Source organism: Hemiscyllium ocellatum, chromosome 7 (assembly GCF_020745735.1).
Source record: "Hemiscyllium ocellatum isolate sHemOce1 chromosome 7, sHemOce1.pat.X.cur, whole genome shotgun sequence".
Taxonomy (NCBI): domain Eukaryota; kingdom Metazoa; phylum Chordata; class Chondrichthyes; order Orectolobiformes; family Hemiscylliidae; genus Hemiscyllium; species Hemiscyllium ocellatum.
In genome coordinates this window covers 43,975,098-43,999,168 of record NC_083407.1, presented here as the reverse complement: position 1 = coordinate 43,999,168, position 24,071 = coordinate 43,975,098, and the positions used below count along the sequence as shown (strand labels likewise).

General features: G+C 38.8%; 1 protein-coding gene across 2 annotated transcripts in view; it reads right to left on the bottom strand.

Moving 5' to 3' along the window:
- Nucleotides 1–22,134, bottom strand: part of ddx18 (DEAD (Asp-Glu-Ala-Asp) box polypeptide 18) — a 41,016-nt gene extending 18,882 nt beyond the window's left edge. Inside the window, exons 1-8 of one of the 2 annotated variants that reach the window (XM_060827150.1) lie at nucleotides 22,041–22,134; nucleotides 19,597–19,776; nucleotides 12,707–12,862; nucleotides 8,981–9,116; nucleotides 6,658–6,758; nucleotides 5,842–6,041; nucleotides 3,711–3,825; nucleotides 1,738–1,877 (exon numbers count right to left, since the gene is read on the bottom strand). In XM_060827150.1, coding sequence (XP_060683133.1) covers nucleotides 1,738–1,877; nucleotides 3,711–3,825; nucleotides 5,842–6,041; nucleotides 6,658–6,758; nucleotides 8,981–9,116; nucleotides 12,707–12,862; nucleotides 19,597–19,776; nucleotides 22,041–22,131 — 1,119 coding nt within the window. In that variant the 5' untranslated portion in view covers nucleotides 22,132–22,134. Of the gene's footprint in view, nucleotides 1–1,737; nucleotides 1,878–3,710; nucleotides 3,826–5,841; nucleotides 6,042–6,657; nucleotides 6,759–8,980; nucleotides 9,117–12,706; nucleotides 12,863–19,059; nucleotides 19,141–19,596; nucleotides 19,777–22,040 lie in introns of those variants that run through there. The other variant, XM_060827151.1, reaches the window with a different exon arrangement.
- Nucleotides 22,135–24,071: the final 1,937 nt, after the last annotated feature.

Genomic DNA, 24,071 nt, shown 5'->3' with positions numbered 1-24,071 from the left:
TTTCCTTACAAAAGGCACAATGCTGCCAAAGGGCAGAATTATCTTATTATAAACATGGCAAATGCACATTGTGACATTATAATCTAAAACACTTCGAAGTAATAGAAAAGTGCTGTAGAACGTTAAATTTTTAAAAGTCAGCTAAACAGCATTCTAGGATATACAATAAAGTTAAACACCATCACCTGATGAAGGAGCAGCACTCTGAAAGCTAGTGCTTCCAATTAAACCTGTTGGACTATAATCTGGTATTGTGTTGTGTTATTTTTAAACTTTCTACACCCCAGTCCAACACTGGCATCTTCAAATCAATACTTAGAAATAACATTCTTTTGACTTGCTGGGGTAACTGCAATTTGAACTTCCAGAATAGCAATAATTGAGGGCACGTAGATCTTATGAAAAGCTGCAATTCCCCTCTAAACTTGATAGTACTGTTGGGTTTGGCTAAGCCGCTTTAGTCACTCAGCAGACACATTAGCAGTGAAGTTGGTCATAATTGGGAAAGTAATGTGGTATTTCACAAGACTAGCTAAAATCCACGAGGGACAAGAAGCAACAAATGTTTGCAAGCCAGATGCTTCATTTCAATGTAGTTAATTAATGGGTCTGTGCTACAGGTATGTAATTAGTCATTTGAAAGTACAGATCTCTAGGACAGCTGAAAAATTACACTTTGTGAAAGCTTTTCATCTTATACTCATCAGGAGAATTGGCAAGGACACCAACATAAAGGGAAAACAACATTTACATTGTCAGAGAGAAGAATGATTGTTTAGCAAGCAGACTCTGATTGGCAGAGATGTCGCCATGGTGAATGCACCAGTTAGACTGACAGTCAACTACAGAGCATGGTCTAAATACTAAATTAGGCAAGTTGATTCTGTTTATTAAGACATTCTCCCAAGAAATAACCCATAGAACAACTCACTTATTTTGGCGAGTTGAAACAGGTGTAGTATGTACCTGTTGTTTCTATCTGCAAAGAACAGGACTCTGAAAACCACATACATTCATAGTTTTCAAATGTGGGAGAGTCTAGTACTAGTTTAAAATTGAGTCAACTCAAATTCAAAGCTGAGGTAAGGTAAAATGTTTTTCTCGAGGGTTGCTGGTCTTTAGGAATTCTCTATCTCACTAGAAGTGGAAGCTGGGTCAGTGAAGATATTCAAGATAGAATTAGACATGTTATTAATGATCAAGGGTACATGTAGTTAGGGTCACAATCAAGTCACCCATAATCTTATTGAATGGCAGAGCTGACTCAATAAACTGAATGACCCACAAGTGTGTCCCCACTTATGATTTTGTGGTTTAATCCAATATCTATGTAAGCACAGGTTGAATCTGTTACATTGACTGCACTTGCCAGGGAAAGTGCTAGTTGCTGCTTTTTTTTTACTTTGCTAATAAGTCAGGTGCAATGAGATCAGCATCCAGTATGAACAGCTTCTTGAACAGCAAGTCTGCATCTGTTCATAATACCACAAACTAATGTTAAATGGCAATGTGGATCATGGGCTAGAATATTTCTCATGATAAAATTGCTCTCCATTTTGAACTATTTTGATAAATAAATTACCAATGAGTCTTTGAAAACACTGCATATTGAACTGCTTGATATATTAAAATTATTCATAGTAAACTCTAACAAAGTTTACTGTGTGTCGGCTTGATCAGTAACAAGACAAAAATGCAAGCAAAAAAAAACCACTGAAGATTAGGTATTCATCTTACTTGCTCAAGGCCTTCTACAGTAGCAGTTTCTTTGTCATCATCAACACCAACATACAAAGGTTCTTTCTTCAGTGAGATTTTAGCTAAATCTTCCACTCTACGAGTTTGTGTTGCAGAGAAAAGCATTGTTTGTCGTCGCTCTGTAAAGATTATATACAAGCTATTAAGGATTAATTCATTTTTGTTTCAAAGACCTCCACTTAATTTATTTTTATCTCCCGAATTGCTAAATTGGCAAAAAAGGTATTTTACAATCAGTCAACAAACTAGAATATATCTCCTCGTATTAAATTATAAATGTTCCTGTCATCCCCTTTACCCTTCAGTCAAAGCAAAATGCTCAGAGACAGAGTATGCTTTTAACTCCACCTTTATGCTAGGCCCCGGAGGGAGAGAGAACAACCGCCCATGTGCACAGGGACACAGGTTCTCGGTCTTCTGTGACTGCAGTTTCTTATTTAATTATATAGTCATTTACAGGGAGCAGCATCCATATAAGGCAACATGTATATATTGAAATGGTGGCCATTACATTCAGCAGACATCAACAGTAAGATTAAACCACCTACTATTACACAATGAATATTCTTAACTTTAACTGGTTTCATACAATGAATACTTTTCACCTTGTTAACTGACCTTACATACTGAATGCTTCCAATATTATTAAATGACTCTACATAATAAATGCTTTTCCATCTTGTTAACCAATACCCTTGCTCCAGCACACCATTGTTAACTGCAAATACTTATCTGATCCAGGTCATGCTCAGCTGAACATAGTTTCACAAAACTCAACTTAACTCTGTCCCTTCCTGCTCGTACCCTTTACACATTCTCAGTCCAAGTTGAAAAATAATGAAGGTCAGAACCAAACAAACAATTTATGCAGTGCACCATAAACTAATAAACATCCAAAAGTATTTGATGTGGAGCGATTAGAGAAAACGTTCCTGCACTAATGCCCCTGTGTCACCCCATTTTTTTCCCTTTGTAAATAACGTTTGACCTCAGTGACAGCTTGCTTTGAAAGTTTGTGTAGCCTCTAATTTTGTAGATATTTTTAGACCATGTAGGCAAATAAAAGCAAATCTTAAAAATAGGAAATTGAAAATCTGCAAGCTGGGCAAGAGATGGAGATGCAGATGGAATCTTGTTTCTTTTAGGACTTATGCTGGAAAATATAAGTTGGGATGTCAGGCAAAAATAAGGGAAAACTTGTGTGAATATTTTCAGATTTTTACACTTTGCTCACATTCCACATCAAGTGTAGAAATAAGACAATTAATGAAATAGAACATATACTGAATATTCAGACAAGGTTTGATGAAACAGAAATAAAGCAAGAAATTGCTGGAAAAATTCAGCAGGTCTGGCAGCATCTGTGGACAGAAATCAGAGTTAATGTTTCAGATCAAGTGAACCTTCTTCAGAATCTGTTTGATAAGATAGAACTAACAGATTAGAGTCCATCAATTACCCAAAAATAACTCCCAAACTAAAGATTGTATTAATGCAAGAAAATCCTCGCCATTAAGCTGCAAATGCTTACCACAATGTGCTAAGTATGCTAATTAATACAGTATGCTCAAAAAGGGAAAAACACAAGTTTACATTCATAAACAGAACATTTCCTGAGTATTTAAAAATCCAAATGTTAATGTAAATTTACTTAAAACAAGCTAGTGATTTCCATAATGATTATGCTAGATTTGAATGCAATGATAGATCAATGCTGCAATGATCTGAGGCTACATGAATTAGTGCATCCAAAATTCCAAAAGGAGTCATGGACAAAGTCTTAACTTATCTTGACTAGAATGGTTAAAATTAATTTGAAATAGAAAAGATTTAATATTGCATTTCTGGGATTTTGGAAATAAGTTACTATGATGATAATAACTATTACTATTTTAATATAACACGACTATATTGCCTTCAAAAGTACAAATAAAATGACTGAATTAACTCACTCGGCAGAAGTCTAATTATCTGTTTCAACTCTTCTTCAAATCCCACTTCGAGGATACGGTCCGCTTCGTCTATTATTAGACATTGCAGATTCTTGTACATAAATCCTGGTGTGTTCTGCCAAGAGAAAATGAACCATCCAGATAATATCTCAAATGGAAGATTTTAAAGTCTCAATTATCTGAATACCACCTCCATTCTTGTTGAAATTTTCAAAAATAAAAATTGTAAATCCATTATGTATGGTGTGAAGCCAAGAAGATATATTCTGAACAAAGGAATTAATGTGAATTTTGAAACATTTACATTGTAAATTTCCAAGTCTACAACACAGGAATCAGAGCCAAGAAAAGCAACTACCAGGAAGGATTATAATGCAAAATTGAAATTTGAAAGGCATAAAGACAATGCGAAGATGAGCTGAAGGTGTTGCCTATCACAACATGAGAATTGAGTAATGAGGAGTAGATTAATTTGTATTTGAAGTCAAGCATAGACATCTAAATTCCAAGAATGAGGATCCCTCCTGATAGCAGCACTGTAAAAGGGAGATACAGTGACATTTTAACATAGCTCTAAGTGCAGTGTATATTCTCAAATCAGCTTATTCCTTTTGACATTTGAATCCTAACATAACAAGTCCATAACACAGGAGGAGCAATGTGCTGTAAGGTATAAAGCAGACCTATATGATTATAAGAAGATCCTACAAGTACCTGCATCCTAAATTATAACATATTACACATTACAAGGCAATTCAAAGAAAGGTACAATGTTTGAACATAGTACTTCAGTCCCTATGCTGTTTCTAGTAAGCTTGACTGATAATCACAAATTGAATATTAGTGTAGCTACTTGCACACTCAATTGTTCAGCAAGTGTCATATACACTGAATCAGATGAACAGTTATATTTCGGGTTTTGCAAACACGAAGAACAAGGGCACCACCTGCATGGCAACATCACAATACGCAAGCCACACACCATTCGGATTTGTAACCAGGACGGTTGTTCTTTCACTGTTGCTTGGTCAAAAATCCTGGAACTGCCTTCCTCAACAGCACAGTGGGTATATCTATACCAAAAAACATGGAGCAATTCAAGGCTGTTCATTATTACTTTCCAAGGCAACCAAGAATGTACAATAAATGCTGGCCTGGAAATTAACTCCCACACCACATGAAAAAGTCAAGATACTAAATCTTAAAAGAAAGCAGTTAAGAAAGATCCAACATCATCCTGGTTTCTTTTGCTTAGCAAAGTAATTATAGCCTAAACTATCTTTGACAAAGCACATGTGCTGAATGAAATTTCTTTATAGAAGCGAACTATATTCAACAATTTTTCTACAAAAATTAATTGAGAGGATGGTTCTACATAATTAAAAATCAGACACCAGGTTATGGACCAAAAGGTTTATTTGAGATTGCAAGCATTCGGAACTTCACTCCTTTCTCAGGAGTGGTATGATAGGAAGGTATAAGACACAGTATTTATGAGCAAAGTATTTTAATCAACAGTCTACCTCCTAACTAATTAAAGGATTCAACAGGGGCAACTAGTTTTAAAGCCGTTAACCTGTTGCCTACAACTACTGTCTTATGAACTGAGCCAGTACAAGAGGAAGAAAACTTATTTACAAAAACAAATTGTGCATTCAAGGTTTAAAAGAAAGGAATCATCATTTTGAAGTGCCAGCCTCAATCAGTGATAATACACTTGTCTGATACAGTAGTTTGAGTTTAAACCCCAATCTACAGTGTTGATCAGAATCTTAAGCTCTCATGTTAGTGCTGTACCTAAGAAATACGGCACTGTTGGTGGTAATTTCTTTTAGGCTCAAATGTTAAAATTGTGGGTCTCTCTCTCACTTGGTTGAGCATACAAGAATTCCTGGCAGTATTAAATGGGGATTTGGGGGAGCTCTCCCAAAGGCATGACCAATATTTATCCCTCAATCAACATCAAAACGATTTGATTATCTATGCTGTTGCATAATATATGCCATTCTGAAAAGTATATAATAGATTGCAAAATGTGTTGCGATTTCCTGAAGTTGTGAAGGATGCCATCCATATGGAAGTTCTTTTTTATATATATTTATGAGACTTTCACATGACAAATGCTTATTACCTGCAAATGATCCAGAAGTCTGCCAGGAGTTGCAATTAAGATGTTGATTCCATTTGCTAATTTTTGTGCTTCTGCTGTTCTGTTGCTGCCTCCCATGAGTAAGCCATAAGTATGAACATGGTGTGCCATTAGCTCTTTCAGAACACCAAATGTCTGCATGGCTAATTCTCGAGTTGGCGAAAGAACGAGGACACCAGTTCCTGAGGAAACAAGATTATTTTCAATTACAGACACAACCAGAGTGTAGTTTTATGAATACTTCTAAACTATTTATACTTCAAAAATTCGATGACTGTAGTAGTAAAGAATTGAAGTATAATTGGGTCTGAGGGGAAAGAGGGATCAAAAACGGCTAAATTAGGAGAATTTTACTGTTTAGATTTTACTAGATTTTTCAAAGCAAAAACACTTAAGGCTTGAAATTAAGGTAAACCAACTACACATATTTAATATTCAGATTTTCTTTCAGAAACAATTCCAACGACTGAAGACGTACGGTTATAATGGAATATTAGCAAAACAAAATCTCAAATAACAGAAAGATTGGCAATTTACACGTTTAGCAGAATCAGCTCTGATGAAAAAACACCAGAAATGCTAACTTTGTTTCGCTATCCACAGATGCTATCAGACTTGTTTAACTCTTGCATCATTTTTTAAAAAATTAAAACATTATTTGCTATCAAAATGCATTAGATGCTGCTCCAAACATAACAAATCAAACAATTTCTACATAAATCATTAAAATTATGAATTATGTTCAATGAGTGGACCACTATTCAACTTCAATCAAGCAAACCTGAGCTATTTGCTTACCGTTTCTGGGCATGAACTTAAGTTTGTAGATCAGTTCAATGGCAGGAATGAGAAATGCCAATGTCTTCCCACTGCCTGTCTTGGCAGCAGCCAAAATATCCCTAAAATAAACAGTTAGGTTTTAATTTCATAGCTTTGAATTTCATCTTCCATCGGAATTTTATTACTCCTATCGGATAAATATATCACGTCTGGAAAAACAGATCTTACACACAGTCCTACCGTCCACAGAACACAACAGTAGAGTACAGGCCCCTCAGCCTTCGATTGTTGTGCCGATCTGTGAAACCTATCTGAAGCCCATCTAACCTACAGTATTCCATTATCGTCCACATGTTTATCCAATGACCATTTAAATGCCCTTAATGTTGGTGAGTCTACTTACTACTGTTGCAGGCAGGGCATTCCACACGCTTACTACTCTGAGGAAAGAACCTTAATGATTCTGGAATCAAATACTAATGATCAAAAATAGCAATTTCAGAAAAAGGATACAAATAACTTTAAATATGTGTTTTAAAAGAAATAGATCTCTCAATTCTTTTGCTGCGCCAACCATTTCTATGTTTAATGCACAAATTGTCCCAGAATGTTTCATAGAAGCATTCTCAAAGATGACACACTGAACCAAAGAAGACAATAAGGACAGTTAAGAGTTAATGCTTACAGGGGTGGGTTTTTTTAAAGACTCTTTAAAGTATTATGGCAAGATGATTATCACCAACGACTAGAGTAAAATGGGGTGGGGGGGGGGGGGTGGAAGCACAAATCCGAGGGTTTGTGGGCTGTAGGGAATTCAGAAATATGAAGTGTACATCTGAACAGACTTAAAAATTAAAAGATGCAAAATCATTAAATTTGATACAAAGTTGGACAGGATACCAATGTCCCTCTGAGTATATCGGAAATGTGCAAGCAAGTCTTTTTGTGGGATGGGGTATAGATAGTACAGTTTAGATAACTGAAGCCAACAGGTATGGAGGTTAGGAGGCAGGCCATAAGAACGTAAGGCTGGTGTGAGAAAAGCATGGATGAAGTGGCAGTAGCAGTGACAAAGCAATGGGGAGAAGGACAAAGAAAGGAAAGTAGATAGTTTTTGAGGTAGTGAAAATTCAACCTGAGATCATAAGATGTCATTTGGTCCACTAAGTCTGCTCTGCCATTCAATCATGACCAATAGGTTTCTCAAGAGAAAGTGAGGACTGTAGATGTTGGAGATCAGAACTGAAAAATGTGTTGCTGGAAATGCAGACAGGTCAGGCAGCATCCAAGGCGCATAAGACGAAGGGCTTATGCCCGAAACGTCGATTCTCCTGTGCCTTGAATGATGCCTGACCTGCTGCGCTTTTCCAGCAACACATTTTTCAGCAATAGGTTTCTCAGCCTGCCATGCTGCCTTCTTCCTTACTAATCAAAAATCTCTACTGTAAATACACTCAATGACTTGGTCTCCATGGCCTTTTGTTGCATGGAGTTCCACAGACTCACCATCCTCTGGTTGTAAAAAATTCCCTCGCATCTCAGTTCTAAAAGATAATCCTTTCACTCTGAAGTTGTGCCCTCAGGTCCGAGTATCTACCAGTGTAAGCATCTTCTCCATGTCTACTCTATACAAGCCTCTCAGTATTCATTAAGTTTCAACAAGATTCCCGCTCATCCTTCTAAATTCAATTAAGGAAACCCAGAGACCTCAATCACTCGTCTTATGAAAGGCTTTCATCCCTGAGATCATGCTTATGAACCTCCTCTGGACTCCCTCCAAGACCAACATATCCTTTCACAGATACTTGGCCTAAAATTGCTCACAAACGTCAACATGAGGATCAAGGTTCAAGCTCTGGTATTGAGATTGCAGCAGAAATTAAATATGACAACTTCAAAATTTTGCATATCTAAATGTTTAGGCAAATTACAATTCAAAGACAAGGCACTGGACATACAGCCTGACAAAGAGATAAAACAGCAGCTAAGAATTGTGAAAAATTAAAAGGTGGATGTTATCAGCATACAAACAGGAGCTGAACATAAGTCTATGGATGATTATGACGAAGGGGAGGAGATGAAAAAAAAATGCCATGATAAGTTATTGGAAATCCCAAGGGCAGTGGTACAAAAACAACAATTTGTACATCTCCATTTGCAGTGAAGAAGGCAAGTTCAGAGAAGTTGATCCTGTGCTACTTCTGATGGCTTATCTAAGTAATGCACCCTAAATCATTGATCAGGTTGACAAAACGGCACTGAACAAAAGAAGAAATACTTTTTAAAAAATTACACAAATAATGTTCGAACTCGTATGAAATATATGGTAAACACAACCTACCTGCCCTCCAGTAAAGGTCGGACACTTTTCTGTTGAATGGGTGTCATATGAGTAAAGTTCATGTCAGCAATCCCTCTTAAAGTATTTTCACTGACCTTGTCAGCCAAAGAAGAAAAAGCAGTGTCTTCAAAAGCACCTGAATACAAAGAGCATGAAATTAACTGTAAGCATCACCTGAAGGTGCTACTTATCAGTAAAAAGTGAGGTCTACGGATGCTGGAGATCAGAGCTGAAAATGTGTTGCTGGTTAAAGCACAGCAGGTCAGGCAGCATCCAAGGAACAGGAAATTCGACGTTTGGGCCAGATTCCTGATGAAGGGCTCCGGCCCGAAACGTCGAATTTCCTGTTCCTTGGATGCTGCCTGACCTGCTGTGCTTTAACCAGCAACACATTTTCAGCGATGCTACTTATCACAAAGACGAATGACACTCACCACATTGCTGGATTCAAATTTTGATGAAAAGTTTCAGTTACTTCAACACATACTAAAATTTCAAAAATATTGCCAAAACTCTGAACTATCACTCATACAGAGATGGACCATTTGACCAATTAGATCCATGTCAATATTAATTCTCTTACTGTCTTCAGAACCACATTTGCATTCCTCAAGTCCTCTGGAACCACACTAACGTCTAGTGAAGTCTGGTAAATAATCTTCAGAGCATTTGCTATTTCCTCTCTGCCCTCCTTCAATATCCAACGAAGCAATCCATCCAGCCCTGGCAACATACCCACTTTCAAGGATTCCAACTCATCTAAAACTTCCTATGTAGACAACATCAAAATCTGTTGAAAAATATGCTGCAAAGACACAGAGTGTGCAGACAGATAGATAGGTTGTGTGAGCAGATAAAGAATTGGCAGATGGTGTATAATGTTGGAAAATGTGAAATTGCTCACTTTGACCAGAAGAATACAAAAAGCAGGCTGAAAATTGACTGCAGAACTCTGATGTGCAAAGGGATTTAGATGTTCTGGTGTATGAATCACAAAAGGTTTGTATGCAGATACAGCAAATAATCTAGAAGTCTAATGGAATGCTATCCTTTATTATGAGAGGCACTGATTATGAAAGTAGGATGCGGTGGCTCAAAGATAGGGCATTGGTGACAGCACAGATTGAATGCACTGCAGTTTTTGTCTCCTTACTTAAAGGAGGATGTAAACATATTGGAAGTAGTTTACACAGGGCTTGCTAGATTCTTATGAGGATAAGTTAGACAGGACAGGCTTGCTTTTACTGGAGTTTAGAAGGGTGAGGGATAACTTGATTGAAACACACAAGACCATGACTGGTTCTGTCAAGATGAACGTGAAAAGAATATTTCCTCTTGTGGGCAAACCCAGATGTAAAGGAAACTGTTTAAAACTACACACGGCCCTTTTCTGATAGAGATCGGAAGAAAATATTTCCCTCTGAGGATTGTGCAATTTTGGAAATATTCTACCTCATAAGATGGTTGGAGGCAGGGCCATTGAATGCTCCTACTGTGCATCTCAAATTTTTTCCTCAACTCTGATCCAAGATGATTATTGCACTTAAACTGCAATACCCTATGACAATTTTTTGTGAAAAGCGGACTTTAACAAAAATACATTCTTTACATACTTTCTTTTTAGGTTTTGAAAAATTTCAACAATTGAAGTTTAAGGAGACTTTTTTTTAAAATTTCTAATTTAATCTGGTCTGAACTAATAAAACCTGACATGGCACCCTGTCAGCATGCAAGCCTCATAATTGTCAAGAGGCTCCTTATTTCAACAGTTTTACAATGTACAAGCAACAGATTAAAACAGGATTTATTTCTCATCCCCTGATCCACTTGAGAAGGGGATACTGCGTCACCTTTTTCAACTGCTGCAGTCCACATGTAGAGAACCGTGAAGGAGAACTTCTAGGATTTGGATCAGTGCTGGTTATTTGCTGGGGAATCAGGTGGTTGTTTTCCATTGTGCCTGCTGTCCTTGGTCATTTAGGTAGTAGGTGATGAGGTTTTGAAAAAAATTTCTCAAAGAAACCTTGGCAATGATACATACTCCTGCTACCATGCATTGATGGTGGAGGGAGTAAATATTTAAGATGGATGCAGTACCAATCAAATGGATTGATTTCTCTTCTGTGCGTCAAGCTGTCTGAGATTTGCTGGACCTGCACCCTCATCCAAACAACTTAAAATACTAATCACATTCCTGATTTGTGCTCTGACTCTGGGAAGTCAGGATTATTCTGTCTCTGATGCTGAAGTCCTGTGCATCATCTGCTCCCTATGGGAAACTGGATTGAGTTACATAAAATAATATGAAAGATTTCCCATGTATATTACAACTATCAAAGAAGATAACCTATTCTGACAAAGTATTTTCTTAAAAGCCATGCCATGATCATCATGTGATACAAGGATTCATTAACTGAATCTTCAATCAATACCAATGCACCAACAGCCTGAGGACCAATGTTCATTTCAAATTCCAACAGAACCACTCCTCTTCAGAATGCATCATAGCCTTGATTCAAGAAAGAGATGAGAACACCTGCCTTGACATTTACAATATCAACACAACTTTAACAAAACTGCTGAACATCCAACTTCACCTTCCTGCCTCTCTGCATGTTGGTATGTAAAAGGTTTCCCCTCCTCAAGTGTTTTTTTTCCTTCAATGTTACTGGTACTGAAAAATCTACCCTGAACTACTCAGGCCCTTGCAGTCTACAGCCCATTTCCAATCTCCCTTTCTTGGAACCTTGAAAGATTGTTACAAATTAATGCAATTTTAAAAAAAATTCTATGTTTGAACCTGCTCATATATGCTTTCCAAACTGACTGAGGTCGGCAGTACAGAAGACAAACATTCCTAAAAAGGAGAAAAATAGCCAAAATATTTTGTCTTGCATTTGTCAGGAGTCTGATGCAAGAAAACAAATTTGAAAAAAAGTTATCAATGCAGTGCTTGGGAAAATAGATGTTTGTTCCCAAAATGAATTAAAACTAACCTTCAGAAGATGGGCAAAGGGGAAACAGTCATATTGGAAAGATCAACATCTGTCCTGTGCTCATTGTCACTTGTCTGAATCTTTTTAGTCAGGGTAGATTGCCAGCCATAAACATAGGAAGTATCAAAAAATACGCAGGCAGAGGACAGTCCTTATTAGATTGCAGTGAATGCTAGGTAGCTATTTTCTTCAGATGAAAGATTGACTAGAAGAGGAGGACAAAGAACCAGAAGAGCTCCCTAACATTTCAACGACTGAACAGGATGCAGCTTTCACAACTTTGATGAGTTCGACACACTCTGCCAACTACCTAATCATCTTTTCGCATAAGTAAACCAACCACAATTGTCACAGGCTGTAGTTTATTTTTGTCTAAAGAATGCCTAATATCTGCTCCTTAAACTCAAACCATTTCAAAATTTTTTACAAATAGTCAACTGCCCAGCAATGATCACGAACTCCCAAAATCTAAGATCCTTGACATGCTGCTCTGACAACATCAGTAATTACAGCAGATTTGTTATTAATTATGGTAAAAACAGCCAGCTCCACGTCATCATCTCAACCATTCCTGACCAATCCATTGACTTTCAGTACCTGTCTATCTAATTCAGTCCTGAAGATGAAGTTCACATATTTTTCTCCAAGATATTGGATTCCAACTTGCTTTCACACGTAGCAGCAACAATTCACCAGCAATCAAAGGTTTAAACATCAAAAATAGGTTTACCTGTCAATCCGAAAGGCAAAGTTGGTCCTCCATCATCTTCAGACTGTTCTTCATTTTCCTCATTCTTTTCATTCTGTATCACTTCTAAGTCATCAGCTTCGTTCACCTCCAGATCACCATCTTCTTTTGGTTCACTATTCTTTGGTTTTTTGATTTCTACAGTAAAAGAATAAAGCCCAAGTTAGATTATTGACAGGTGCATGAGCAATACTAAAGCTTGGCATCTTTGCCTACGCTGTAACTCCACAATACAGTGAAGCTCTCTCCCAATACAAAATTAATCTGTAACAAGAGGCTTAAATATCCCGATTCTGGAGCAGCGTGAGAAGTACTCCTCCAGTTAAGGTTGGCTGTGTCATGTGCTTGCTGCTAATAGGTTTACTGGTAAGTCACTTGTGATTGGAAAAGCACAGGCTGGGAAGAAGGGAGAGAGGTATTGTAAAGAAGAGACAAAAGGTTCAAGCTCGTCAACGGAGAATTATTTGGTTGACTGGAAGCTGGAAAACTTGAAATCATTGAGGTAATTAATTACTTTCAGGTGAATGTGGAATCTCAATGTTCTCGTCTACTTTAAGGCTGAATATGTTCAGGAACTATATGTGGGCGATTGTAATGGATCCTGCTGCAATGGACACTATGATAAATTTAGATTCGAGTATTCAGTATTTCTAATTCATTTATGAAATGCAAGTGTGACTGGCATCCCAGCTTTATTATCCGCTTCTTGTTTGCCTATGAGAAGATAACAATGTGCTGCCTTCTCGAACGGCTGCAGACAATTTAGTGTACGTACCCCATAATTCTCTTAAAGAGGAGGTCTCAGAATTTTAACCAGTGACACTGAAGGAATGATGATGTATTTGTAACTCAGAATGGGGAGTGGTTTGGAGATTCCCATGCATCTACTTCTGTTGCTCTGCTAGATGGTAGCGATCGTGGATTTGGAAGATGCTAAGGAAACTTGCTTAATTTCTGCAGTATATCTTGTAGATGGTATACGTTACTACCAAGTGTCAGTACTGGAAGGAGTGAATATTTGTGGATATAATGCCAATTAGGCAGCCTGCTTTATCCTTGATAGTGTCATTTAAGTACTGTTGGACCTGCACTCATTCAGACAAGTTGAGCGTATTCCAACACTCTCCTGACTTGTGCTTTGAATATGGTGTATTGATTTTGGGGAGTCAGAGGATGAATTAGTCACAGCAGGATACTTAAGATTGAGTCAGAGGTTATAATCACATTATTTAAACGTCTAGTCTAGTTCAGTTTCTGGTCAATTGTAACTCCTAGGTTAATGTGGGTCTGACCTAACAAAAGAGTAATAACTGCCTGTGTTAAAATATTCCAGCTTTTTGGATGTGTGATGCAATTAAATTAGATGGAATCTTATAGTAATTCAAAATTTGTGCGAAGATTGGTAGCTCAGGTGCTCGTTGTTGTGGTTCTGTTCGCCGAGCTGGAAGTTTTTGTTGCAAACGTTTCGTCCCCTGGCTAGGCGACATCATCAGTGCTTTGGAGCCTCCTGTGAAGCGCTTCTTTGATGTTTCTTCCGGTATTTATAGTGGTCTGTCCTTGCCGCTTCCGGGTGTCAGTTTCAGCTGTCTGCTGGAGTGGTTGGTATAATGGGTCCAGGGCGATGTGTTTGTTGATGGAGTTTATGGATGAATGCCATGCCTCTAGGAATTCCCTGGCTGTTTTCTGTCTGGCTTGCCCTATGATAGTAGTGTTTTCCCAGTCGAATTCATGTTGCTTGTTGTCTGCGTGTGTGGCTACTAGGGATAGCTGGTCGTGTCGTTTCATGGCTAGTTGAGGTTCATGTATGCGGATTGTTAGCTGTCTTCCTGTTTGTCCTATATAGTGTTTTGTGCAGTCCTTGCATGGTATTTTGTATACTACATTAGTTTTGCTCACGTTGGGTATCGGGTCCTTTGTTCTAATAAGTTGTTGTCTGAGCGTGGCTGTTGGTTTGTGTGCCGTTATGAGTCCTAGGGGTCGCAGTAGTCTGGCTGTCAGTTCTGAAACGCTCCTGATGTATGGTAGTGTGGCTAGTCCTTTTGGTTGTGGCATGTCCTCGTTCCGTGGTCTTTCTCTTAGGTATCTGTTGATGAAGTTGCGCGGGTATCCGTTTTTGGCGAATACCTTGTATAGGTGTTCCTCTTCTTCTTTTCGCAGTTCTGGTGTACTGCAGTGTGTTGTGGCCCTTTTGAATAGTGTCCTGATGCAGCTTCGTTTGTGCGTGTTGGGGTGGTTACTTTCATAGTTTAGGACTTGGTCCGTGTGTGTTGCTTTCCTGTATACCCTTGTGGTGAATTCTCCGTTCGGTGTTCTCTGTACTATCACGTCTAGGAATGGGAGTTGGCTGTCCTTTTCCTCTTCTCTCGTGAATCAGATTCCTGTGAGTGTGGCGTTGATGATCTGGTGTGTTTTTTCTATTTCCGTGTTTTTGATGATTACAAACGTGTCATCGACATATCTGACCGAATTTGGGTTGAATTTGTGGTAGGACTGTTTGTTCTAACCTTTGCATAACTGCCTCTGCTATGAGTCCCGAGATTGGTGATCCCATGGGTGTTCCGTTGATTTGTTCGTATATCTGGTTGTTGAATGTAAAGTGTGTAGTGAGGCACAAGTCCAGTAGTTTAAGTATGCCGTCTTTGTTGATAGGTTCTGCCTCCTGTTTTCTGTTCTGTATGTCCAGTAGGTTGGCTATTGTTTCTCTGGCTAGGGTTTTGTCAATCGAAGTGAACAGTGCCGTCACATCGAATGAGATCATGGTTTCTTCTTTGTCTATGTGTATATTTCTGATGCTGTTCAAGAATTCCTGTGTTGATTGTATGGAGTGTTTGGATCCGCTGACCAGGTGTTTCAGTTTCTGTTGTAGTTCTTTGGCCAGTTTGTATGATGGTGTCCCTGGTAGTGATACTATGGGTCTGAATGGGATGTCTGGTTTGTGTACTTTAGGTAGTCCGTAGAATCTGGGGGTGTTGTTGCTTTCTGGTTTCATTCTTTGTAGGTCAGCTTTGGTTATCTGTCCGTTTTTTTGTAGATTCCTTAGTGTGTTATTTATTCTATTGGCGAGTTGTGGTGTGGGGTCAAATTCCTTCATTTGGTAGGTGTTGGTATCTGCGAGTACTTGTGTTTTTTGGATGTAATCTGATTTATCTAGGATGACCGTCATTCTGCCTTTATCTGCTGGTAGTATGATTATGTTCTTATCGTTTCTTAGTGCTTTCAGTGCTTCCCTCTCCTTGGTGTCGAGGTTATGTGTTTGTCTTTTCCTTATCATCATGGGTACGACAGTTTGTCTCACTGTTTGTTGAGTCTCTTCTGTCAGTCCATTGTTCCTGAGTGTGCATTCCAGTGCTGCTAGGAAGTCGGCTGTCTTGGCATCCCTGTGGTTGTAGTTGAGTCCCTTGGCCAGTATTGTTCTTTCCATGTCTGTGAGCTGTTTGTGGGAGAGGTTTTTAACCCAGGTGTGTGTTGTAGTGTCCTCTTTGTTGCGTGTTAGTTTGGCCATTTTTTCTTTTAGTGCCGTTTTTTTGCGGTGTGTTGTCCTGTTCTGTCCTATAGTGACAGCCTGTTCTATGGCCCGGGCCCATTCACGATTAGTGGTTTTTGAAATTAACGACTTTTGGTGCGCAATTTCTTATTTGTATTTGTGGAGTCGGTTGTGAGCGTGTGATCATTACCTGGACCATCCTGAATCCGTTCTGCTTGGCTGTCTCCCTGGCTTGTGGGTTGTTGACTGGTGGTCTGTACCTGACATATTGTGGAAGGATTAGATTCTTTCAGCATTCGTGTAGGAACCGGAGTTGTTCGTATGTGGCGCTTAGGCGGTTAGCGCAGGATTCCCATTTCCTGGCTTGTCTCAGCGTCTCTTGCCCGTAAGTGTTCAAAGTTTGTGCGAAGATTTGTAGCTCGGGTGCTCGTTGTTGTGGTTCTGTTCGCCGAGCTGGAAGTTTTTGCTGCAAACGTTTCGTCCCCTGGCTAGGCGACATCATCTTATAGTAATTGCTTTGTGTAGAAGTGCATGATTGTCAATTTTTGTTAAAATGCCTGTTGTTTCATGCCAATTTAAGTACTGTGACATCTAGGAAATTCATTTTCCCTGTGTGCTGTGCCTTTCAATGTAATGTGATTGATGATTGCAGATATTCATGAGTCCCTCTACTACTACAGTGAGGGCCCAAATACCTTATATATCAACACAATTACAGAAGGTAATGTTACCACGTGACTGTATTACCTAATAAAGGAGTTAGCGAAATGAAAAGTGTATGAAGAATGAAAATGTGGATCTCAAGGGGCGACCATAAAAAAGTGCCCTATTGTATAAAAAACTTCATTTTCCCAACCAGTTATGAATCTCAGTAATACAGAGTATCAATTTTGGAGGATGAAACACATGAAAATCAGGAAAATGTTTTTATCCCATCACTTTTGTTTTTAAAAATTCAGCAACTAGCTTCCTTTTACTACCGATATAGAATACGACGATTTCGTTCTACATTCTTCCTTAAGTGTCCCTAATATCTGTAAACATACATAATTATTACATTAGATAGACAAAATAAGCCAATTGAAATCTAGTGTAATTCTAATAATTTCAAATTTCTTTTCATCTAAGTTGTTCGAGTTAAACCGATCAACCGCACAATACCTACTCCTCATTGTTCAATACTGGGATATTATTTAAAAAAAAAGCTTTGTGCTAAATGTGCCTGTTCTTAATTCATACAAACAATTATTGTCATATTACAAAGTTGACCAATTCCAAGTTAAATTACTTCTTCATTCTACAACTTCAATGACAAAATTATTTTGAATTTCTGACAAAAAAAATGACATGTTGTTGAAGCTTTGTCTTGTACTCATCAAGACAGCATTACCAAATTTCAAAGAACAAGAATTTATATTGCACATAAAGTATGCTGATTGGTTGCCATGTGGACTGATTGTGTTTTGGAAATGGCCTGATCAGACTGGTTGAGAATTACTAACATAGATTGACATGAACCACTTGATCTAAGGTGATTAAACTCCTTTCCATTTTTTGATTTGATCGATGTGCTTTTATCTTGCCTCAACACATGATTCCATGAAAAGCAATACTATTTGAAACATATCGCAACTGTAAATTCACTTAAACAGAAGTGTTTAAGCAGTGCAATTATTCCTAGCATAACCAGATTTTACAGAGTATGTAATCAGTGAAACTGTAATGACAAAATACATCTCATTTTTAACAATGGATGCAAATTTGGAGCCATCGGATCTACTATAACGCACGACCACGCGACCCGACTCAACTGTGACTTAGCAAAATTGTTTGTTAGAATTGAGAAGGTGTAGCAGTTTGCCAGAGATGTATTTCAGTTTGTCCCCCAGGTTCGCTGTATCCACTTAGTATGGGCTATGCAAGACACACAAAAGTGATATCCCTGTAAGCATTATCTTGTATGTGAATGATTACGTGTCTTTTCTTTTTACAACTTGTGCACTTGATATTAGTGTTAACTAGAATAGCAATTATTACTCATGAATTGGCTAAATTAAGTGACTTGCCAAAACCAGTTCTGAGCAACTTTTCCAAATGCATGGTGAAAGATTTTTTCATAATCACAAAATTATAATAGACCTACATATCAAAAGTAATACCATACCCATGTGCTCAGTGGACATTGCTAGCATTTTCACAATGTGCTGATCAAGGAAGCCAAAGACATTTATGCTGCATCACTGTATCCTAGCAATCTACACATGCTGTCAGTACCCAAATCTATATTAACTGAATTTATGAATACAAGATACTTGTACAGTTAATTTCAGCTTCAACAACACCATTTACCTGAACACAAGCCATGGAATCGCCTTTTGGGATAGCTGTTGCTAACACGTTTATCAGCTTCCAAAGACACTAATTTCGATGGAATGACTCTTGCTTCTTGCATATTTCTGATAGGTGATACATTTGTTAGATTTCAATCTGCAGTCTACACATACACACCTGAATGGGCTCAATTTCATATGTGAAATGGAGCTGTCTAACAAACTTCCCTTTCTGTATGTAGTAAATGAGAACTCCACTGATGGAGTCGCTACTATTTTACAACAGAATATCCCAATTTCTGGGGCCACAAGCTCCAAGCTAGAAATGGCTGCCATGAAGCTTGAACCTCAGTTAGCAGCAATGAACACCATTTCCTTTAACTGCACACAAATGCTCTTATGTTCCACACATTATGATTGGGGTGCTGATGCAGATGAAAGCACTAAATTCTGGCTCTGGAGATAAATGTTGCACATGGATCTAGGTTATCTGTGCAGAAGAAGAAAAAGAGAGAGAATACCTGTGAGTCCCTTCTTAAATCCTCTGTTGTTGAAATCACGGACATGGCTTAATGAAGAGCTCTTTGGTGTCCAATTCCTCGCCAAAAAAACAAGTAACAAGATAGGAATTTAAAAGTTCCTGAAGGTCAAACACTTTGTTTCTTCTTCAGGCTCAGTTCCTCAATACCAACCTGCCTCATGTGGTAAATTTCAAGCCGTCAAACAGAGTTCAGCAGGGAAAAATGTTTGGAAAATACAGGCCAACCATGAGCTCATCTTCACTGGTTAATATACACTTTACAATTCCTGCATCTCCATGAGCTACAAAATTGGCTTCACTGGCAACCTCATATAGGGTCTGAGCATTTGCACATGTTAATGTTTCTCATGTAGCATAAATGTCTTTTTCCCATTGAAATTTGGTGTTCTTGGAATTCCGTCCTGATGAATACAAAATGATAAGCTCCACTAGCATATATTTTCACCAAAACACAAGTTGTACTCATGTCTGACAAGCTATTGCACATATATTACTGAAGTACTCAAAGCAAAATTACCAATTTCCTGGATGTTAGTTGCAAGCTTTCTTTTGTTTTTCTTTTTGATTTTTGTCACCGATTTTTGTTCAGTTTCATCATTTATAAGCTTTTGTTCTTCCTTCAATACTTCTGGCACGATTTCTTGATCACTTGTTGACTCTTGTGGTTTTTCATTTTCCACATTCTTTTGTTTGACCACTAAAGAGAAAATGTAATCTGTTTATATAAGAGTCCAAATTCACACTATTTTCATGTATCAGAGTTACACACAGACTCTGATCTTTAACTTGGTTACAGAATCTAGAATTCTAACTAACGGAACTAGAATTTAACTAGAAATGAATCATCTCCAAAAACAGTATGAAAACTTACATTGCGCCTTTCATGAACTCATCTCATTCCAAATGACTTCGCAGTCCATTTGCTTTTGAATTATAGTCAGTGTTGCAAAGTAGGAATTTAGCAATATGCATAACAACAACCAACAAATAAGAGAAATCAGAAGGTCACCTGTAGATTTGAAAACTAGGTTAGAGAAGAAAGATTGGTTAGCGAGGGACACAGATAGGAGGTGGACATCAGTGAGGGATTTAGGGGATGGGGGAAGGAATAGGAGATAGAGGGTAGACAAACAGGAGACTGGAAGAACACAGCAAGCCAGGCAGCATCAGGAGGTGAAGTAGTCAATGTTTCGGGTATAACCCTACTTCAGGACTGGTGGTGGGTGTAAGGGGAGCTGTAGATAAACTGGGGGGGAAGGTGGTAGGTAGGTGAACAGGTAGAGTGTACAACCTGTTTGGTCATTGGGAGGAATGAATCCGGTTGGTTACTGGAAAGAAGGGTCGATTAGAGGAACAAAAGGGAGAGAGTCAGGAGATGGGAAGGGAGGTTATTTGAAATTGGAAAACTCAACGTTGAGTCCTCTAGGCTGTAGGCTGCCCAGGCGTAAGATGAGGTGTTGTTCCTCCAATTTGCAGCCTGATTTGCTGTGGAAATGGAGGCGACCAAAAATGGTCATGTCAGAAGGAATGGGAATTAAAATGGGCAGTGACTAGGTGGTCAGGTCGGTCCCTGCAGTCCTGGCTGAGATACTTATTCAGTCTCACTGATGTACAGAAGACCACATCAGGAGAGGTCCATACCACACTGCAACAGGAGTGAACCAATTAGGCCCTTGAGCCTGCTCTGTCACTGAATGAAAAGATGGCTGATCTGAGGGTTGATGGGGCAAGGTGGGTGAATTGGGGGAGGGGAGAGCAAATGCAGGAGCAACTGAAGAGTGAATGGCGGGCGGGAGTGAGAGCTGCTCAGCAGAGATTGTATACAATTACTTGTAGGACCCTGGACAAAGAGACCTCAGGGGTTCAGGTGTACAATTCTATGAAATTTGTGTCATTTATAGTTAAAAAGGCATTTAGTATGCTTGTCTTCGAGTATCGGAGTTGGGACAGCTCATTGAGATCGTAAGGAATGTTGATGAGTGAGGCTTCTTCTGGAATTAGTGCGTGCAGTTCTGGTTGCCGCCTTATAGGAAGGATATATTTAAACTGGTGAGGGTTCAGAAAAGATTTGCCAGGATGCTGCTGAAAAGGGAGAGCTCGAGTTATAAAAATAGGCTGAATTGGCTGGGACTTTGTTCACTGGAGGGTAGGAGGTTGAGGGATGACCCTGTTGAGGTTTATAAAATCATGAGGGGCATAAATAAGGTAAATGACAAGTCTCTTTTCGCTCGATTGGGCAAGTGCAAAAAGGACATATGTTTAAGGCTTAAAAAGGACACAAAGAGCATTTCCCCCACCCCAGTGGCGACCTTATAGAAGTTTACAAAATCTTGAGGGGCATGGATAGAATAAAGTCTCTTCCCTGGAGTGGGGGAGTCCAGAATTAAAGGGCATAGGTTTAGGGTGAGAGGGGAAAGATATATAAAAGAGACCTAAGGGGCAACTTTTTAACGCAGAGGGTGGTGCATGTGTGGAGTGAGCTGCCAGTGAAAGTGGTGGAGGCTGGTACAATTGCAACATTTAAAAGGCATCTGGATGGGTATATGAATAGGAACGGTTTAGAGGGATATAGGCCGAGTGCTGGCAGGTGGGAGGAGATTGGGTTGGGATATCTGGTCGACATAGATGGGTTGGACTGAAGGGTCTGTTTCCGTGCTGTAGATCTCTATAACTCTGTGGAATGAACTGACAGAGAAAGTGGTGGCTGAGGGACAGTTTCAACGTTTAAAAGACACTAGTTAAGCTCGTGAGTAGGAAATGTTTGGTGGGATAAGGACCAAGTGCAGGCAGGGTGAGCTGAGTCGAGTTTAGGAACATGATCAGCGTGGACTGATTGAACCGAAGGCTGTGTGTCCATGCTGCATGACGCTGAGGATGAGGGAGCCGCTATAAGTTTAAACTTAATCACATTGAGATTCTCGGCTGTAACTCATCCCCTCTGCCCACCTCACACTCACTAACCTTTTTCTCCCGCCGCTAAATTGATCTGTTTAATTTTGGCGTTTTTCTTCTGTAACCTTTTGCGGATAATTTTCATCTGAAGATCCGCCATCTTAGCGCAACACGTGAAAGATTAGGACCCACACCGCTGGGTGACTATGAGAATGCCCGCTAACAGGAAACAACCATCATCATCAAATCATCCCATTAAAATAAAGTCTCTGCTTCTACTCAACGATTTTACTCACGGAATTATATTCCAGAGGTTTTTCAATAAGATTCAGAGTCGCATACCATGGCGACCTTTTGAGGCAGCTATAAATTGCACATGCGCAGAAATGAGCCAGTGAAGGGTTCACGTTATGGATAACCCCAGTCTTATCCATAGTGAACGTGATCTGGCAAATTTTAGCTGAAGTGCTTAATTTAAATTTACTTTTTAGTGTCATTTGCAAAAATGTGGCTATAGGATGTTTTATCCCTGCATCCAAATCATTCATATGGATTATAAATACACCTGTTGGGATCTGAGAACTGCACCCTGTGGCATGTCATTAGTTACAGCTTGTCAACCAGAAAAAGACTCATTCATTCCAGCTCTCTGCCTTCTGCTGGTTAGCCAATCCTCTATCTAAATAATATATTAATCGAACTCCATATGATCATACATTTGTGTTGACATATCAAATGTCATTTGGAAGTCCAGATTTACTACATCTACAATTGCCAATTATCCACTTTGTTTGTTAGATCTTTTGAGAACTCTAGCAAATGAGTAAAACACTATTTACCTTTCATAAAACCATGCTGACTCTGATGGATTGTGTTTTGACTCTCCAAATTTCCCATCACCTATTTCCTAAATAATTCATTTCAACATGTTAAACTAGTCTTTAGTTTCCTACTTTCTGCCGCCCTCTCTTTTTGAATAAGGGAATTTCATTAGCATTTTTCCAAACCAATGGAAACTTTCAAGAATGTAAGAAAATTTGGAATGTTATAGCCAATGCATCCACTATCTCTGTTCCCACTACCTTTAAGACCCTAGGGTGTCAGCTATCAGCTCCTGGGCATTTGTCTGACCTTAAACCCAACAGTTTGCTCAGCATGTTTTCCCTACCGATGGCGATTGTTTTAATTTATTCCTTTTCTACAAATTCTGGATTACCTGTTACTATTGGAAGAATGTCAGCATTCTCCATTTGGGTGTTCCATTATTAACTCCCCAAACTTGACTTCTAAGGGACCAATTTCACTTTAACTACTCTCTTCCTTTTTATATACTTATTCACTATCTGTTTTTTATGGTTTCCACTAGTTTTCTTCCATAATTCTTTCCTGCTCTTTTATTTTTTAATACTACTTCAGATACCTCTTGGTCATGTTTTCTGATCTTCTTGTCTGCCACCGACCTTTGCGGTATAGCATGCCTTAGTTTTTGCCTTTTCATGTTTTAACTTCCTTGCTTAGACATGGATTCTTTATTGCTGCTTATAATCATTATTTCTCTCTGGAGTATAATATATTTGGGAGGTATTGAATATGTCCTTAAGGAAGAGAAGGAGAGATCTAGCTTGAAAAAAATCTACAGGCTAAAATGCAGTATCTGCAGATGTGAGAGCTTGTGTCAAAGATGACTCAGGATGTCCTGATACATTATGTAACAAAAACGCTAGCTGCTGGACCTGGAGTCACATGGACTAGTTGGCAATTGATAGCGCTAAAGGTAATAGTTGCCATTTATTTGTTTGCCAGTAGATTGTTTCAGGAATCTACTGGGCATCTCTAATGAAATTGCAAATTTTCAACTTCTAAATGCATCCAGGATATCACTGGTACTCTCCTTGAAAGAGACTACCAATTCATCTCATTTACCCTTGACATGACGTCAGGCAACCTGAGATTAAGGATTCTCAGCTAACACTGGACACAATTGATTGCAGCCACAAAAGAAGGCAAATGTCATATTCTTTATTCTTTCAAGGACATTTGTTGCCCATCCCTAATTGTACTTGGTGTAAGTGGCTTGTTAGACCATTACAGAGAGCAATT